We start from the raw sequence: 16,581 nt of genomic DNA, 5'->3' as shown, positions 1-16,581 counted from the left end.
ACCCCTCTGCCCCCCCAGCTTAGCTCTCACATACCCCTCTGCCCCCCCATCTTTCCCTCACATACCCCTCTGCCCCCCAGCTTTGCTCTCACATACCCCTCTGCCCCCCAGCTTTCCCTCACGTACCCCTCTGCCCCCCAGCTTTCCCTCACATACCCCTCTGCCCCCCCAGCTTTGCCCTCACATACCCCTCTGCCCCCCAGCTTTGCTCTCACATGCCTCTCTGCCCCCCCAGCTTTCCCTCACATACCCCTCTGCCCCCCCAGCTTTGCTCTCACATGCCCCTCTGCCCCCCCAGCTTTCCCTCACATACCCCTCTGCCCCCCCAGCTTTGCTCTCACATACCCCTCTGCCCCCCCAGCTTTGCTCTCACATACCCCTCTGCCCCCCCAGCTTAGCTCTCACATACCCCTCTGCCCCCCCAGCTTTGCTCTCACATACCCCTCTGCCCCCCCAGCTTTCCCTCACATACCCCTCTGCCCCCCCTGCTTTGCTCTCACATACCCCTCTGCCCCCCCAGCTTAGCTCTCACATACCCCTCTGCCCCCCCATCTTTCCCTCACATACCCCTCTGCCCCCCAGCTTTGCTCTCACATACCCCTCTGCCCCCCAGCTTTCCCTCACGTACCCCTCTGCCCCCCAGCTTTCCCTCACATACCCCTCTGCCCCCCCAGCTTTGCCCTCACATACCCCTCTGCCCCCCAGCTTTGCTCTCACATGCCTCTCTGCCCCCCCAGCTTTCCCTCACATACCCCTCTGCCCCCCAGCTTTGCTCTCACATGCCTCTCTGCCCCCCCAGCTTTCCCTCACATACCCCTCTGCCCCCCCAGCTTTGCTCTCACATGCCCCTCTGCCCCCCCAGCTTTCCCTCACATACCCCTCTGCCCCCCCAGCTTTGCTCTCACATACCCCTCTGCCCCCCCAGCTTTGCTCTCACATACCCCTCTGCCCCCCCAGCTTAGCTCTCACATACCCCTCTGCCCCCCCAGCTTTGCTCTCACATACCCCTCTGCCCCCCCAGCTTTCCCTCACATACCCCTCTGCCCCCCCAGCTTAGCTCTCACATACCCCTCTGCCCCCCCATCTTTCCCTCACATACCCCTCTGCCCCCCAGCTTTGCTCTCACATACCCCTCTGCCCCCCAGCTTTCCCTCACGTACCCCTCTGCCCCCCAGCTTTCCCTCACATACCCCTCTGCCCCCCCAGCTTTGCCCTCACATACCCCTCTGCCCCCCAGCTTTGCTCTCACATGCCTCTCTGCCCCCCCAGCTTTCCCTCACATACCCCTCTGCCCCCCCAGCTTTGCTCTCACATGCCCCTCTGCCCCCCCAGCTTTCCCTCACATACCCCTCTGCCCCCCAGCTTTGCTCTCACATACCCCTCTGCCCCCCCAGCTTTGCTCTCACATACCCCTCTGCCCCCCCCCGGTTGCCCCTTTTTTCACCAGGGCGCTGTGTACAACACCACGTGACTGGTGCGGCGGTCACATGACCAAGTGACGTCACGGTGAGGGCGGAGGCAGAAGAGGAAACATGTCCCTGCCCGGAGTCATGGCGGCTGCCGGGGTGTACTGGGGGTATCTGGGGGGGATCCTGATCCTGCTGACAGGTGAGAGTCCCGGATGTACCCCCCCCCCCCTCCCCCATGTGACCCTGCTGGTCTCTGTGTATATAGATATATCTCCTCTGTGTCTTATTATCACTCCTCTATCACCCCCTCCCCTGTCTCTGGTATCTCCTCTGTAAATCAGTATTATGACCATGCAGTAATCTACATATAGCTCCAGGCTCCCCTCATTGTCCCTATAACCTAGCAGTATTCTGATGTAACTCCAGCACTTCCTTTGTAACCCAGTATAATAAGGAACCACAGTAAGATTGCTGTATATGTTTATGTAACTTACTGTCATCTACTGTGTATTTTTCTGATTTTTTTACTACACATTTGTGTCCCTTCAGTGTGAGACTCAGGAGTCTTCTCTTTCTGTGCTCACCTATTACCCTGGGGGAATTACCCCACAGGTGTGATAACAACAATATCTGTATTGTGCTGTATGTTCCTTATTAAGATTGTGGCCGGTTTGTTTCTGTTGGGAAAATGCAGCAACTGAACCAGCTGACATGTTTGGAGTAGCAAAGTACAATCGGACATTATGGAAAGCTGGCTGGAGGGGTGGTGGGACGGCAGTCCGCGCGTAGATAAGAGGGGGGGGAGAAGGGGGACAGTGTGCACGTAGATATGGGGACGACGACAGTGTGCACGTAGATATGGGGACGACGACAGTGTGCACGTAGATATGGGGACGACGACAGTGTGCACGTAGATATGGGGACGACGACAGTGTGCACGTAGATATGGGGACGACGACAGTGTGCACGTAGATATGGGGGGACGGGACAGTGTGCACGTAGATATGGGGGGACGGGACAGTGTGCACGTAGATATGGGGGGGCGACAGGCTGCGCGTAGATAAGAGGGGGGGGGCGACAGGCTGCGCGTAGATAAGGGGGGGGGGGGGCCGCAGGCTGTGCGTAGATAAGAGGGGGGGGGGCAACTGGCTGCGCGTAGATAAGAGGGGGGGATGACAGTCTGCGTGTAGATAAGGGGGGCGACAGGCTGCGCGTAGATAAGATTGGGGGGGGGGGCGACAGGCTGAAACTACAGACACCAGCTTGCTTTGCCCAGTAGATAGCCAGCCAATAGCTGTCAGGGCATGCTGGGACGTGTAGTTTCACAACACCTGGAGAGCCGCAGGTTGGCCAGGCATGACCTAGGGGGACATTTTTGGAAAACTGGGGCGGAGAAAAGCGTGATGTTGCCCAGAGCAGCCGATCAGGCCCTAACTGTGATTTTTCTAGTCTAGTTTAGGAAATTAAACCGGTCATCAGATTAGTTGCTGTGGACAAAATCACTTATGTGGTGAAGCATGATGTCTGTGTACTTATGTACTTACCTCACATTTACATTGTCAGGTCTGTGTCACGGAAATTCTGTGGAGAGGAAGATCTACGTCACACTGAACAACACAGCCCCTTGTGTCCGACTCCTGAACGCAACCCACCAAATAGGCTGCCAGTGTAAGTACCTATCGCCAAAACTGTGTGGGGCTTTGGTAAAATGTATTCCATTCTCTGATAAACCTAACCCAATCATTGGTTTACCCTCCCACGTTAGAGGAGCTCCATCCCCACCGAAACTGAACTCTGCTTTCCTCATTTAATGCTTATTCCTGTCTACAAAGCTGATCGGAGATGGGTTTCATTTCATCCTTGTTCTCAGCTTCCAGGAATGGAGACACCGGCGTGGTTCATGTGGTGGAGACGGAAGAGGACCTTCCTTGGTTACTTGAGACCGGTCCTACACCACCTTACATGGTGCTGCTTGAAGGACACTTGTTCACCAAGTAAGATGTGACAAAATTAAAGTTTTAAAACTCTTCCGTTTATTTGCATTAACGCTGTGACCCGTACGTTCCAACGAAACCTTTCTCCCCTGCGTCAGGGACATGATGCTGAAATTGAAGGGGAGTTCTCGTATCTCTGGAATAGCAGTGACCTATGCGAAGCCTCCCCCTCCCGACGGCTTCTCGCTGGACGTGCCGTGTCCAAGTGATGGCTTTGGTAAGTCCTGGATGTGTTCCATATGGATGTTTACACTTCACGTTGAGCTGGCTTGCATCTGTCAGTGGCAGTCAAGTGCATTACTCTACTAAGTTCTTAAATTGGTGAATTATGTAGAATTAAACCTGTCCTAACTGATCTAACACACAGCTAAAGGTCAGCTTTGATTTGTTTATCCGGCTAACCTCTGTGTACCCCACGCTCGGCTGATTAAACATCTCTCACTCAGGACTTTACACCAGTGACCACGGCTCACAGTACGCACACTGCAACGGGACGGTGTGGAACCCACTGGGCAACGGTTTCTCCTACGAAGATTTTGAGTTCCCGATCTTTGTCCTTCAAGACGAGAATGAGACCGAGGTCATTAAGCAAGTGAGTTCCCCAGTTTTCTTTGCCCTGGTGAGCTTGCGATCTGATTCCGTTTGCATTTGGACACTAAGCCAAATGGAGGTGGTAAGAGAAGAGTTGTGACCCGTAGCAGATTACCTTTTCAGATGACCAACGACAGGTAACCTTTTCATCTGGCTGTTGTTGTCTCCTTGTCCTGTGGTCTAGTATTGGAAATCTGACCATCGTAAAAAGACATGACTTCACGTGGCATCTTGAACCCACCAGTTGAGCAGCTCTTATCCAGATCATTCTAAACTTTGCTTTGGTTCTATGGCACTTTGTTATTTTCAGTACATTTAAGTCCTATCCCTTGAATGTTTACTGTAGAAGAATTGTCTCAGTCATTGGTCCTTGTCGGCCACAGTGCATGAAGCTCACTGGGACCAGGGCACTGAAGCAAGGACAGAGGCTGTCTGGAAAATTTTAGCCCGGGGGTCGAGACTTGGGTCAGCAGCCACTTAGGAACATTTTAAAGGAAAAAAAAATGTAGGTAGCCCACTGACCCAGACCACAATTGACTACTATGGTACCGACAGGCCCTGAGGGCAGATGCCCCTTGCCCCCCAGCCGGCCCCTGAACAAAGACTTGAGGGGTGATAAGTGTGTGTAGCCGGAGTTGTATATGGATGAAGTAAGTGGGTTCTTGGTGTAGATATACAAATATGAGGGTAAACGTTTAAAGATTTATGGGGCTACGTGATAAGACTGAGCGTCAATGTTGATATTGTCGGGAAGCGCGTGTGTACAGACCCATTCACTTCCGTTAATATTTCCGCTATCGGCTTTAAGGATGTGCGTGTAGGAAGCCTTTATCTAGATCCTAGTAATCCAATAAGCTAATGAGATAAAGATAAACATGTAGGTTGGCGGCTTTGTGCGTTTGAAGTGACGTTTTCTCTCCCCGCAGTGACGTTTGCTCTCCTCTCTCTCCTGTACAGTGTTACAGGGATCACAATGTCCCGGTGAACAGCAGTGCGCCAGAGTACCCGCTGTGCGCCATGCAGCTCTCCTCTCACATGCACGCCGTCACCAGCACCGTCACCTGCATGAGGCGCAATTCCATCCAGATGTCTTTCAGCATCAACCCAGGTGAGGAGGCCCCGGCCCGGGAATTGTATATTCCCCTGTGGCTCTTGGGGCATTCAGGTAGCCTCTGAATTATCGTTTTAGGGGCCCTTGTATAACTTTAGCTATGTTTGGAGTTCAGTTAGTCTTTTATTTATTTTTTATAGTTAATCATTGAAACCCTTCTCAAAATAAATTTGCTAGGATGTAATGCCTACAGGAGGCGCCTGTTTGACGTGATACCATCTCGCCCGCAGTCTCACAAACCGTACCGTTTTTAGTAATGAATGATCTATAGCTTGTAAAATATACTAAATCTACTATGAGAAGAGCTATGTTTTTTTTTTAACCAACCAGTTTAAACTGAAATTCCAGGTAACTTATAATTACGGTGTTAGATTTGTATATTCTTGTGTTTTGCAAAACGTATAATGAAGAGAGCTGTTTTCTACATATCAGTGGCCGTACGGTGTCCGACAGAGGCAATTGTTTCTCTTGACCTTATATACGACACAAAAACCCGCTCTCTGGGTGCAACTAAACAGTCCCTTGTTATATTAAAAAATAAGTCAAAGCTATCTGAAGTAGCAACTAGAGTCATATTGCCGCCATTTATAATGTTTATGAAGAACGGGAAAAAATGGGTTTATTAGATATTCATTTTACCTCAGAAATATACTTTTTGCAATGCAAAGAGTGTGCGTCGGAGGGGTTAGTGGTGTTTTAATAATTCTTCACCCCTCTATTTTGTGTATTCCCTTCGTGTTTGTCGAATATGAAGGGTTGACTGTGACAAATGTAGCTCTCCTGTCAGTTTAATAGAGGTAATCCCCTAATGCAATCGCTTGGTTCGATGCTCAATGGCGTATGTGATGACAATAGGGGGTGGGGTTAGATGGAAGTGGAGGCGGGGCTATGCCGCGTAGCGTCTGAAAAAAAAATGGCGTTCATTGCCACCTCTTTCCCAGTTTGTTCATAGCCCGTACAGAATGATAACCTAAATTATGTGTAGCGTATGCATCCCTTTGGCAAAATTAAGCACGGACAGTGTTTGAGGTTGGTTTCCCTTTAACCTCAGAAATCGTTATTTAAAATCTATTTCCAGCATTGAACGTAGATTTATATCTGACTAGCTAAAAAAAACCCCCACATTGCTCCACACTTGAGGCCGTGGTCTGTCGTCGGTGTACTGACATTATTGCTATCTCTCAGAAGCTGTGTGTGACTCTCTCATCGGATACAACGTGTGGAGCTCCCTGAAACCCATCAACGTTTCGGGAACACTGGCCCCGGAGGATCAAGTTGTGGTGGCAGCCACCAGGGTAAGTGTTAACAGCGTAAGACGGAGGTGCCCAGACTTGAAGAGCGACAGGTCATGTTTTTAGGATTTCTTTGATCGTGTTAATCTGTTTGGTTGGGCTAGTAATTATCCCATGGATGGCGAGAGCACCGTCTTCACGGGAGGACTGGTCAGGACGGAAGCTTCAAACCTTCTGTGATTGGAAGCCTGCAGGTCATGTGGCACCTTATTGGACAGCACATGTGACCAGCCAATAAGGTGCTTCATACACTTCTTGCCTCCTTCCTGGATTCAGTCTCCTCGAGCCCGCAGCTGTAGCCTCCCAGCCTCGTCCTCGCCACAGATAAATCCAGGGCTAGGCTAGTTTTCTTCTACAGAGTTAATATACTTGTCTTGCGCTTTGGCCTGTTTTTACAGATGGACAGCCGCTCTTTCTTTTGGAACTTGGCTCCGGGAGCCGAGGGAACAGTGTCCGGGCTGGTGACGCAGCTGGCAGCCGCCGAGGCGCTCCACAAAGTGGCCGAAAACCAGACGTTGCCCAGGAATATCATGTTTGCTTTCTTCCAAGGGGTAAGGATCACGGGGAAGAGAGATTTCTCTATTTCCGCCTCTGCCGTCTACTAGCATGCTCGGCTGTCTCCAATTTGCTAGATAGATAAGTCTGCCTAGTCCTTTTTTTTTTTGGCATGAGTGTGTTCTCATTAAACTTTATTGCCTCTTCAACAAATTACACAGAATGTACCTGAGTTCGTTCACGTCCTACAGTTCTGTACCAGGTTATCATAACGTTGGAGACATTAAGGTGTATTTCATATTCCATTGTAGGCAAGAGAAAACATAAACAGGCATTTCAGGCCTCCTCTGTCAAACGTGATCAAGTTTAGACCCCTGTTTAGTAATTTAATCTTATAAAGCAGCAAAAAAAAATGTAATACATGTTATCCACTCGGTTTACAATGTGAACAGGTGGTAATTTAATTAGTTAAAAAAAGTTGTATCTGGGGACTGAAATCCCGGTAGTGAATCCCGTGGGAAGCTGGCCTTTGGAAATGCGTAAGTGTAGTGATTATTTTTTTTTATATAGCTTTGTGGGTATGTTCCCTGAAAGGAAGCGAAAATTAGTTTCCCAAGTCTATGCCGCTCGACCATCCCTTAGATCCAGACATTGGAAATTCGTTTTTTTTTTTTTTTTTTCCCAAACAATCTGGACAAGCTATTTTCAGCCGCTTGTCCATGGATTCTATGTACCTTGGAAGGGTGTTCTGCAAGTTTTGGGGGTGCCAGAAGTGACGGACTTAGTCCGTCGGCGCAATTTAGATTTGGGTTGGGGGCTTAGGGTCAACTTGAGTAAGCCCCCCCCCCCTCCGTCAATATTGTTAAGGTTGATAGGATCAAAATTAAACAATGACTGTATGGGCTAACGTTCTGTGTTTGTACTATGTACTACTTGTACTATATGTTTGTCGTAGAAGGTAGTGTCCGACCTTGTTCTGTTTCTGCAGGAAGTGTTTGATTACATTGGCAGTTCGCGGATGGTGTACGACATGGAGAAAGGGAGGTTTCCTGTCAAACTGAGCAACATTCACTCCTTCGTGGAGCTCAGTCAGGTGCGTCCTCACTTTCTGCAATTTATATAGAACAGAGGAATTCATCCGATGTTACCCACTAACCTTCACCTCCAATTTATGTCAGTATAACTCTGTACAAAAGTAGCCGTCTATAAATCTTAACCACTATCCGTGATGTTAATTTCAAGGTTCGTTTCAGAACTTTAAACACGAATATAATTTCGGTCACAATAATTATGAGTAATTTGATTGTGATTCTGGAGGACACATGGAGCCAGTGTAGGGATTTGCAGAGTGATGCAGCAGATGTGGAGCAGTGAGAGAGGAAGATCAGTCTTGCAGCAGCATTTAGGATGGATTAAAGTGTGGATATATGTGTTTCACGAATGTTGGAGAGCAGGAGGTTGCAATAGTCAAGACAGGAGATGATGAGAGAATAGATTTTTGGTAGTATGTTGAGTAAGAAAGTGGTGTATTCTGGCAATGTTTTTAAGGTAGAGTCGCCAGGCCTAGGATGTAAGGGATTAAGCAGAGGGTGAATTAGGACAATTGTGATGCTGACAGTGAGGGAGATTTGAGGACAGGTGGTGACTCTGGCAGGAGGGGGAAGATAAGTGATATGTTGGACATGTTGAGCTTTAGGTAGAGTTGGGACATCCATGTGGAGATAGCAGAGAGACAGTTGGTTACACAAGATAGTACAGAAGGAGAGCGGTCAGGGGGAGAGAGATAGATTTGGGTGTCATCATCGTAGAGGTGGTATTGGAGGATAAATGAGCGCATTAGAGGTGTACAGTGAGAACAGGAAAGGGCCAAGAACAGAGCCATGTGGGACTCCAACAGATAGTGGGAGTGGGGGAGTTGTGCCAGAGGTAGAAACACTAAAGGAGCAATTTGATAGGTAGAGAAAAAAAATAATGAACATTGCAAGGAGCGGACTTGATGAACCTGTTTCTGCTGTCGGATTCTGTGCTTCTATTTAATTTAGAGTTTGCATACTGGTGTTTGTCCTACAGGTGGCGCTAAGGAACAGTTCTGAGCTGTGGGTCCACACTGACCCGGTCTCTCGAAGTAACGATTCGGTGAACGCAGAGGTACGTATCGTGTCAGGATTATGTCTATTGAAGCAGATTTCCACCCAGAGGCTTTGTCCCTGTCTCTAATAGCTAATTTCCATGCTCCGATATAAATGTCGGTGCTTTAAATACTTGAGGGTTAATCAGACTCTGTTCTTCTCTCTCAGGTTCAGCAGATGATCCAGACCCTGAAAGCTGTCAGCTCTGGGGCCAACGTAACTCTGCAAGAAGTGAACCAGTCTCAAGCTCTCCCTCCAGCCTCTTTCCAACGCTTCCTGAGGGCGCGTAATATCCCCGGCGTGGTGCTGACTGACCACAGGGAGTCCTTCCACAACAAGTGAGACCATTCCCAACCTGTCGGGGGGGGGGGGGGGGGGGGGGGGCTGGCAAGGCGTGCTGGGACTTGTAGTTCCACAGACAGCTGGGATGCCTAAGCTGCTCTAGTGTCCCAAGATTTAAGAGCGTCTGTGGTCTACCCACAGCCATTTTGTGGGCGGAGCTTACATTCCACAGATTGCAACCTATCTCTATCAACCAATGGCATCACTGAGCTAGTGTAGGTAGCCCTTGGGCTACCGATATGCCTGAGTATGCAGCCTAGCGACTCAGAAGGGACCAGCGCATCATTAATATCGGTCACGAAGATGTTACTGCTTTTCAGTGATTTATAGGCGCCAATATTGGCCCCGCTCACAAAATGGCTGTTTCCACTCTGTGCATTTGATGGCACCTTACCCCAGATAGTTACTGTGAGAAGTTACTAGCAATAACCGTGTCACCCAGCAGGTGGCAGCCACAACCCTCCTTAAATGCTAATCCACAGCATTTTGGTCTATTGGACTAGTTAAGTGCTGCATAATACCACTTTGTGTACATTTAACGTGACATTCCCCACGTCTTCCAGGTACTATAACAGCATGTACGACACCGCGGACAGCATCCGGATGAAATATCCCAGCGGGCTATCTAAAGACGAAGCTCTGAACTACGTCACGGAAGCCGCGCAGGTGAGCTCAACGAACCGTTAAACGCCAATTCCGGGATGTACGTTCATTATCTTCACGCTTATTGTCATTGGAAGGGGAGTGTAATAGGGGGAATGTCTCTCAGATCACTCACCCACGCGTTTTGCTGTGGTTTAATGTAATGTCAAGCAGCTGTTTCAGAGCTGGTAAGTCTGACACATTTTATGCTCCATAGGCTCTTTCAGAAGTGGCCACGGTTCTGGCCAAAACCCTTTATCAGTTGGCCGGTGGAAATGACACAGTGGAAATCAAGGCGGATCCCCAGTCGGTGAGCAACCTATCATGCCCTCTATGTATTCGTTGGTTAAACCCCCGTTTGGAAAGCTGTGTAATAGGTAGCAACGGCTATTCTGATAAATTTCCTACAGCTTCGCCTTCTGTTCCCACAGGTCACTCGAATGCTGTATGGGTTCTTGGTGATGTCCAACAATACTTGGTTTCAGTCCGTGGTTAGGACTGACTGGAAAGTGAATTTCGGTAAGACCTGCCTGCTTTTGTTCTATAAACTCTGTCCCTAAATAAGTTTTGTGTTTGTCGCCAGGGCCTCTAGAGTTCATTGTTTGCTTTGTGACCTAGACAAGACACTATGTTCTAAGCTGAACCAAACATGGTTCCTTCCTGAGAGTGCATTTAATTCGGCTCTCTCCCAGGCGCGTTGCTTCCTGCGGCAAGCTTGTCGGACTGCGCTATGCTCTCTCACGCTGTTCATTCTGCTTGTCCTCTACCTTTCCAGAGGACCACCAGCCTCAGTATTATGTGACTGCCAGCAGATCAAATCTCAACACCCCTACCCAACTCCTGATGTCCGTCCTGGCCAACCTTACTGGGCAGGTCGTAAACTTCACTAAAGAGCAATGTCAGAGTCCTGAAAAGGCCACGGATCCCAAGAAAGAGGCAAGTATTAAAAGACATCTGCCCTTTCGTTGAGTAATCCTAATGATCGCCAAAACCTTGCCATTGCCAAATTCTGTTCTGAATGTTGAGAAGATACTTATCTGAGCTATGTAAAAAGATCTGTACCCAAATAATTTAAACGCCTACATTATGGTTTATGATTTGTTACTAGCTGCCATATGGTGGAAATAAAGTACTTAATAATGCTGTTTTAATACCTGAGATCTTCACCATCCCCACAGTCCTAATGGGCACTGGCTTATTTATTGCAAGAGACCTAGGGAGGCAACCAGCTTTTATTACCGAGAGCTGTCTGACCACTGCTCCACCCTGGAAACGGTTAACCCTTAATGCAACAGAAAAATAGATATGTGGAAGTGCTGAATTTCAACCATAAGGCTGAAGATATTAATAAAGACTTTATTATGGTATTCTACAAATACAACGCAATAGCCATGGGTACTGCTTGTGTATTACACGTCATTTAATGGTCTCTCCACTCGTTCTTTTTATTCCTTATCCAGCTATATGAATACTTCTGGGTCCAGGGGCCCCTAATTGAGAACTCGACCTCTAGGGCCCCATTCTGTGTGAGGAGCACCACCCACACTCATCACGCCGAGTCTCCCGCCTTCGACTTGAACGAGTGGGGCTCCACGGAGTACTCCACCTGGACGGAGAGCCGCTGGAAAGAGATCCGGGCCCGCATCTTCTTGGTGCCCAGTCACGAGTTTGAGGTGAGACCTAGAAGGTTTTTATCAGGGGGTGGCGGCCTACTCGTGTGGGGTTATTAGTAATGGCTTCGTAGGCAGCCTCGTAGGAGCAGCCCTGGATACAGGAACGCGCGGAGACGTGTTAAAGGGGGCTCGCAGAACGACCCTCAGAGGAGGAGGTGTTTGTGTGTTGGGGGGCTTCAGGGCACAAAATGGCTGCCTCCACGGTGTGTGTGTGAGGGTATGGCAGCTTTTAAACATACGTTTGCCAAAATGACTTTCTTTTGATCTCTCTTTTTTTCCCCGCAGGTGATCACGTTGGCTTTGGGCATTGCGGTTCTCCTGATCTCTCTGGTCGCCACTTACTTTATCAACGCCAAAGCGGACATATTGTTCTCTACCACAGAAGACAGTGAAGTGGCCTACTAGAGACTCTACCGATGGGAGGACTGCGATCCGCCGCTTGCACTGGTTGGGAAGAAAACACCCGCGCTGCTTTTATTACGGAGCCACACTGGAGGGTCTTAACGGTTTATTTTTTTTATTTTTTTATTTTCAATTCAAGCAGCAAATTTGACGGGAAAATGATCTCGTTCCCTGTCTCCCAATGACAAGTGCGGCACCGAGTTTTCGTATAAGATGGCGACTCCTGAACGGCAAATTCCTGGGTCCAAAACTGGCCCCTGACTGCGATTCCGTCAGTTGTTAACGAATGTTCTGATCGAATCCTCATTCCTAAAACACCCACGAGGAGCTAACCTACAAACGGGGAGGGGGGATGGAAAGGCATCCGATCAATAATGTGGTTTTGGGTATTCTGACAACCAAAGTAAGACACCTTGTCCTCCATTTTATACCTGCTCTCCCCTCCCAGCCAAAAATTCTCTTTGGTTCTTTAATTTTTTTTTCTTTTCTATTCATCTTGTCAAATTTAAATTAATATTTCAACAACAGCATTATAAAGACTTGAACATTCACTAATGTAATTTTGTTAAGCAAATTTTGAACGCTGCTTTTTCTTTTCTTTCCTTGGGATATGATACAAAATGGCTTCCCTTATGGTATGGATGGTTTAGTGAACCCCCTCCCCCCCCCCCCCCCCTCCATAAGGTGCATCTGTCTGCTCACAGCGGAGGCAGCCATTTTGTTAGCTTATCCAGTCTTTACCCTATCTAGTCACTAGGGATGTCTGTAGTTCCTGGTGATTCAATAGTCTGCCTTCTAGCCAATATTGGGTGCGGCCTCACAAAATGTCTGCCTCTAGTGGTCGTAGGCCACAGATGCACTTTAACAAGTGCAGTTAGATTTTGTATTTTGTGTAATATTCATTTGTTTTTGTTTTTTTGTAATTCTCTTAAGTCTCAAGGATGTTCTAAAACGCACACAGAGGGTACAAGTTGCAAGTTCGTTCTGGCGAGTGGCGCCATTTTGTAGGCAGGACGTGTGAGAATGCAGCCTATCCATTCGCTCGGGACTATTATTATCACTGAGGCACGCTGTGATTTGGCGACCTGAATATTAGTTGAGGGCACAAAATGGCTGCCTCCACCTCGTGACTTATAAGAACCCAGGCTTACAAAGTTAATATGATGTCTGACTCTGCTTCAGTCTATGTGTGTGTGTGTATAATATATATATATATATATATATATATATATATATATATATATATATATATATATATATATATATATATATATATTATATACATATATATTGTATGTGTGTATGACTATCTCATATATATATATATATATATATATATATATATATATATATATATATAATATATCTATATTGTATATATGTGTATGTGTGTGTCACTCATCAGAATGAACTAACATTTGTCGGGGAAGATGATTAGATCTTCTATTGCGAGAAGGATGATTTCATTTTGTGACAGGGAAAAGTTAGCCACGGTAGGATTAGTAAACACAGACATATTCCCCTGTACTTGTAAATGGTCTCCCTTGCTTTTGGTAAAGTATTGTTAAAGAAATAAATAAAATTTAAATAAAAGTTTCTTAATCTGTGACAGAATGTGTAGCAAAAATTATTATTATTGCTGTACCGTGTTAGCCAGAGACATCTATGTGATGTTAAATACTTTTGTGCCAAAAAAGACAAAAGTATTATAGGAGTGATACCTTTATTGGCTAACCAAAAAAAAGTTTATATTTGCTAGCTTCCAGAGCACAGAGGCCCCTTCATCAGGCAAGCTTACAAATGAATGACTGAGGAAAATGCACAACATTTAAGAGCTGTTATATAAAGAACTTTGTACAGGAGGGGGATACATCATTAAGATAAGCTAAAGTAATAAAATGAAGATTTTCGTTAGGGATGAAAGAATAGAAGTCCTAAGAGTTAAGATATCTGCATTTACTCTGCTGTGGGGTGTGAAGTGTGTCCATGTAGTGGGTCATAAATCCAGGTGTTAGATTGAGTCCTTGAGTCAATGACTGGAATGTTCTTATCAGTTTGAATTCCCATATTTTTCTCTCCCTGTCATTTTTAAAAAGACATTCTAGTATTAACACTTTTAAATCTGTCACACTGTGTCCCGGACCAGAGAAGTGTTTACCCATGGGAGTGTCCAGAGACTTCCTTATTGTGTGTCTTAGGACTTTTACTCTTCCCTCCGTAACGAAAACCTTCATATTATTACTTTAGCTTATCTTAATAATGTATTCCCCTCCTTCCCCTGTACAAATATAATAATTTTTTTGCTTAGCCAGTAAAGGTATCACTCCTATAATATTTTTGTCTTCTTTGACACAAAAGTATTTAACATCACATTAATCTGTGACAAGACTTTTGCTTGCGTGCAGTACCACTTTATAGCCTGTAGATGGCGTATAACAGCTGGAGAGTGTTTAAGTTGTATAATATTTTGCAACTCGAGGAAGGTTTTACCCAACTTGCAAGTAACATCGCATATATTTCTAGTAAGATAATGGAATAAAGTTCCTTTATTTGCAATTTTGCTAAATGCAGCTGCTTTAAGTTGAACATTTACCATCAACCATGTCATGTGACGGTGGTACGATACTCGATTGGTCCAGCGTCTGTAGAAATATTTGTAAATATTCCTAATGCTAATCAGGCCTGAAGATGGTTGAGGATTTCATCATGGAGGGGGTGATTTTCTTTTCCCAATGCACAGTAATCTTCCTGTGGCTCTCCAGGTTTTGTGAAACTACAAGTCCCAGCATGCCCACCCTGCTATCGGTTGGCTGTAAAATGGCAAAGCATGCTGGGGCTTGTAGTTTCACAACACCGGGGAGCTACAAGACAAGAGTTAGCTGTAGACGGATGATATTTACCTCCGTACGTTAGGCAATAAGTACCTGGCACACAGGACTTATCCAGCGAGCGACTGCGTCGTAGTCAATTAGGTAAAATTCTAATTAAAATTTCACTAAACGTTTGCAAACGTCAGGAAATTTACTGAGTGAGCAATCTGCGTCGCTCACATGGCAGGTGAGGAGTGTTGTTGTCTAGCTTTGCGAGTGATGCAACTCCAGGTAATGTCAAAGCTGTTATTGCTGGATCTGGATGTAAACAAGACGACTTGCGCCCAAGGGAGATCTTGCACGGCGGTGGCAGCGTGCCCAGGAAGCCAGTTACAGGCAGGCAAAGTTCATGGCTTCAACGGCAGCGGCTCCTTCAACACCACTTTGGGTCGTCAATAATCATTATATACTTAACGTCGGGACTCCCCTGTGATATAAAGAGGGCTATTTATAAAAAGCTCTTCCATAGATAACAGGGAAAAGATAGTGGCGTCGTAACCAATCAGAGTCTAGCTGTCATTTTTCCAGTGCACTTTAGAAAATGAAAGCAAACATCTGATTGGTTGCTGCGAATTGTGTGTGAACTGTAAGTCCCAGCATGCCTTATCTATAAATAATGATCATGCCATTTGCAGGAAAAGTATAGCTGTTTAAAAAGCAGAAAAGTGAAATTCCCTCCAACCTGTCTCTTTCAATGTTGTCAGGTGGATTCTGGTTTTCCCACTTATTTAACAATTGCAATAACAAGGTCTATATTAAAGTTTGGCGTTAAAAACATCTAACAGCAAAAAAAAAGTCATCCATAACAATGCACTTAACTGTGTTAGGTTGAATTCGCTCATGAAAATGTTTCGAAGTCATTGACAATGGAAAACAAGTGGGAAAAGCAGAATCCGTTTACTGTCAGAGGGAAGATTGTCTGGTATGTTTTAAGCCTCTTTATTTTAAGGCGCACAATACTAAAATAATAACGTTTAAATAAACGCTGTGATAAAAATAATTAGTTTAAAAGCAAACAAAATAACCAAAAGTGACATTTTTTTGTTTGGCAATGACATATATGGGAAAGACCATCACCATTTCTAGCTGAGCAATGCATGTATAATTATTATATATTGGTGCTATTTTCATTTTAATGTGCACAGAAATTGAGGTAACCAGTATGGTTCCAACTAAAAGCAAGACCACAATCCCCCCCCACAATATTGTTTTCCTAGGATTGTTTTTATATAGTGCTTCCGAACCGCGCGTGTTAGTGTTGCAGGACAAATAAAAGGTGTCGCTGACTCCCATGACCTTTGAACCCGGCTGACTTTGCTGCAGAGAGGGGGGGCGGAAAGGAGGGGGGGGGGGCTGAGAAGCAGAGAGAGCTGACAGCTGCCCCTACCCTGAGGGGTAAAAGATGCGAGAGGAATCAACAGCATGCCAGGGGAACACATGTCCCTAAACACACACACAGCACCCAGATGTAGCCTGTTTATGCTGCCCGTCATTCTGTGGCTGAAAATTTCTCTGTGACAGAAAGCGTTCTCACTTACACGATTTTACTGCTAAAACATGGTTTATGAAGGGGGTTTTCAAACTATTTCACGAAAAACAAAAAACATTTTCTTCTAATTTGTATTAATTAT

The 16,581-nt window shown here is 46.3% G+C and overlaps 1 protein-coding gene across 2 annotated transcripts; it reads left to right on the top strand.

Moving 5' to 3' along the window:
• Positions 1-1,488: 1,488 nt before the first annotated feature.
• NCSTN (nicastrin) lies at positions 1,489-12,661 on the top strand. 2 transcript variants are annotated; one of them, XM_075193113.1, is made up of 17 exons: positions 1,489-1,608; positions 2,973-3,077; positions 3,280-3,403; positions 3,502-3,620; positions 3,850-3,995; positions 4,952-5,102; positions 6,294-6,400; positions 6,796-6,948; positions 7,881-7,985; positions 8,963-9,040; positions 9,190-9,359; positions 9,927-10,029; positions 10,223-10,315; positions 10,437-10,524; positions 10,781-10,941; positions 11,466-11,678; positions 11,964-12,661. In XM_075193113.1, the coding sequence occupies exons 1-17, from the start codon at positions 1,533-1,535 to the stop codon at positions 12,081-12,083; spliced, it is 2,112 nt and encodes a 703-aa protein (XP_075049214.1). In that variant the 5' UTR covers positions 1,489-1,532; the 3' UTR covers positions 12,084-12,661. The 2 variants fall into 2 exon arrangements, with proteins under 2 accessions (XP_075049214.1, XP_075049213.1); XM_075193112.1 differs by having other exon boundaries at positions 6,291-6,400.
• Positions 12,662-16,581: the final 3,920 nt, after the last annotated feature.

The sequence above is a fragment of the Mixophyes fleayi genome, chromosome 12 (assembly GCF_038048845.1).
Source record: "Mixophyes fleayi isolate aMixFle1 chromosome 12, aMixFle1.hap1, whole genome shotgun sequence".
Classification (NCBI taxonomy): domain Eukaryota; kingdom Metazoa; phylum Chordata; class Amphibia; order Anura; family Limnodynastidae; genus Mixophyes; species Mixophyes fleayi.
The sequence above is the reverse complement of the archived record's forward strand: the minus strand, read 5'-3'. Positions and strand labels throughout refer to the sequence as shown.

Excerpts from the sequence above, each read along its gene's own strand:
- NCSTN (XM_075193112.1), top strand. The coding sequence starts at position 1,533 with ATGTCCCTGCCCGGAGTCATGGCGGCTGCCGGGGTGTACTGGGGGTAT. Across the intron at positions 9,360-9,926 it reads AGGGAGTCCTTCCACAACAA|GTACTATAACAGCATGTACG; the intron begins GTGAGACCATTC and ends CACGTCTTCCAG. Across the intron at positions 10,525-10,780 it reads TGACTGGAAAGTGAATTTCG|AGGACCACCAGCCTCAGTAT; the intron begins GTAAGACCTGCC and ends CTACCTTTCCAG.